The sequence below is a fragment of the Capsicum annuum genome, chromosome 8 (genome assembly GCF_002878395.1).
Source record: "Capsicum annuum cultivar UCD-10X-F1 chromosome 8, UCD10Xv1.1, whole genome shotgun sequence".
NCBI lineage: Eukaryota > Viridiplantae > Streptophyta > Magnoliopsida > Solanales > Solanaceae > Capsicum > Capsicum annuum.
In genome coordinates, this window is record NC_061118.1 from 142,514,141 (window position 1) to 142,516,647 (window position 2,507).

General features: G+C 31.6%; 1 protein-coding gene across 1 annotated transcript; it reads left to right on the forward strand.

The window, feature by feature from the left end:
- Nucleotides 1–1,631: 1,631 nt before the first annotated feature.
- Nucleotides 1,632–2,298, forward strand: LOC107879218. The gene is made up of 3 exons (XM_016726301.2): nt 1,632–1,943; nt 2,040–2,131; nt 2,235–2,298. The coding sequence occupies exons 1-3, from the start codon at nt 1,632–1,634 to the stop codon at nt 2,296–2,298; spliced, it is 468 nt and encodes a 155-aa protein (XP_016581787.2).
- The last annotated feature ends 209 nt before the right edge of the window (nt 2,299–2,507 follow it).

Genomic DNA, 2,507 nt, shown 5'->3' on the forward strand with positions numbered 1-2,507 from the left:
TACAAATGTATAATATTTGATTATACATTCAGAGATGTGTATAATATAACTGGGGCAGTTCCAGTATTTCTATTTTTTTTCTTACTATTTTCAATTGTAATAGTTTTGTTTTATACGTTGACTAAGTTTTTATATATTGATGCAGCTATGTAATGATAATATGGTTTAAGACATTCTGAAATTGCTTGTATTTTATGAATGATTTTTAAGTTAAAATACGAATGTATAATATTTGATTATATATTCAGAGATATGTATAATATCTCTGGGGCAGTTCTAGTATTTTCATTTTTTTCTTACTATTTTCAATTGTAATAGTTTTGTTTTATACATTGACTAAATTTTTATATATTGATGCAGCTATTTAATGATAAATATGGTTTTAAGACATTCTGAAATTGCTTGTGTTTTATGAATAGTTTTTTAAGTTAAAATAAGAATGTATAATATTTGATTATATATTCAGAGATATGTACAATATAACTGGGGCAGTTCCAGTATTTTCTTTTTTGTCTTTCTATTTTCAATTGCAATAGTTTTGTTTAATACATTGACTAAGTTTTTATATTTTGATGTAGCTATGTACTGATTTGTCGTAACAAAGATTGCAAGTGGGTCTTGAAGGAGTCTTGTATGAATCGGAATTATTTATGATTAAAACATTTTGTATGAATGAATCGGAATTATTTATGATTAAAACATTTGTTTCGAAGCATACTTGTAGTCTTAGCGACCGAGTGCTGAATAATGTGGTTGTGACAACTAATTTTGTGAGTGAATTTACAGCTCCAAAATTAATCAATCACAAAAGAATACATACCCCCGCGGACATTATTGAAGAGATGAAGGCTGTTTACGGAGTCGATATTAACTACATGAAAGTCTGGAGCGCAAAATAAAAGGCGATTGCGATGCTTAGAGGTGGACCAGCAGATGGATATAGAAAAATGTCACATTATATCTATATGTTGAACCAAGTGTATCCGCAATCGTACATTTGGATGCATAAGGCAGTAGATAACGAGTTTAAATACTTGTTTATTGCATTGCATCCCATGATAAGGGGTTTTGAATTTTGTCGACCTGTTGTATTTGTTAACGGAGCTCATTTAAGTGGTCCATATGAAGGAACATTTGTATTGGCAAGCACATTAGATTCTGCAGGTACTGTGCGTTCATGTTTTATTCTATTCTTTTATTGTTCTGTTACTTACTATATATTATATGAGCTTATACATTGATGTTTTATGTATAATAACTCATAAAGCTACTAAAATTAGCATCTTTGTAGTTGACATTTTTTTTCATTGTTTTCCTTGTTTTTTTTATTTAGGTTGTTTTCTGTCATTAGCTTACGGTGTTGTTGATTCGGAGAATGACAATGCGTGGATTTGATTTTTTCAACAGTTTAGAGAGGCATTTGGTGAACGAGACAACATATGTGTTGTATCAAACAGAAATGAAAGTATCATAAAAGGTGTAAGCATTATTTATCTTAATATCCCTCATGTCGCTTGTATTTGGCATTTATAGAAAAATGTTTGCACCCATTTTAGAAAAAGCAAAGATGGACTTAGTGACCTATATTATTCCATGGCTAAAGCTTATAAAAAAAAGATTTTGAATATATTATGTCAAAGATTGCTAAGGTTGATCAAAGAGTTAAGGAATGTCTGGAAGAAGCTGGATATGAAAAATGGGCTCGATGTCACTCGCCTATAAATAGAGGTAGAATGATGACCTCAAATATAGCCGAATGTATTAACGGTTGTTTGGTTGAGGCTAGAAAACTTCCTATTTTGAGTTTCCTTGAAGAAGTTAGAATTTTATTTACTGCCTGGAATTGTAAGAACAACGAAATTGCATCTTACACTAATACAACTCTTGGGAGAAGATTTGAAGAAATACTGACTCTTAATAGGGTTAAAGCTTTGCGGATGACGGTATGTATTAGAATAATTATGTAACAGAAACTTTGTTTTACATTGATTATATATTCTTATTTTATCATCCGTAATAAATATGCGTTTTGGTAACAGGTTGAACCAGCAGGTAGTTATCTTTATTGTGTATATGATTCGGAACGGAGGTACATTATCGATATTGAGCGTGGCACGTACAATTGTGGCCGGTATCAAATTGATGAAATACCTTGTCCACATGAAATTGCCGTATTAAAAAGTAAAAAATATGAATTTAAAGGATTATGGTCGTTATTGCTCTGAATTGTACAGGCCACACACCATAGTCAAGATATATGAACTCCCGATAGTTCTAATGCCAGACAAGAAGGATTGAAATGTTCCAGGTTTTGTTGATGATGAAGAAAATTTACTGCCCAAATATAGAAGACCGCCTGGTAGGCCAAAAAAAGGAAGGCATTTAAAATCAAGTGAATCACTGTCTTCAAGTTCGAACCGTTGCAGTAAATGCGAACGAGCCAGTCACAACCGTAGGACTTGCGGTTTCTTTCCAAAAGAATCATGATGAAGATAATATGTTTTTCT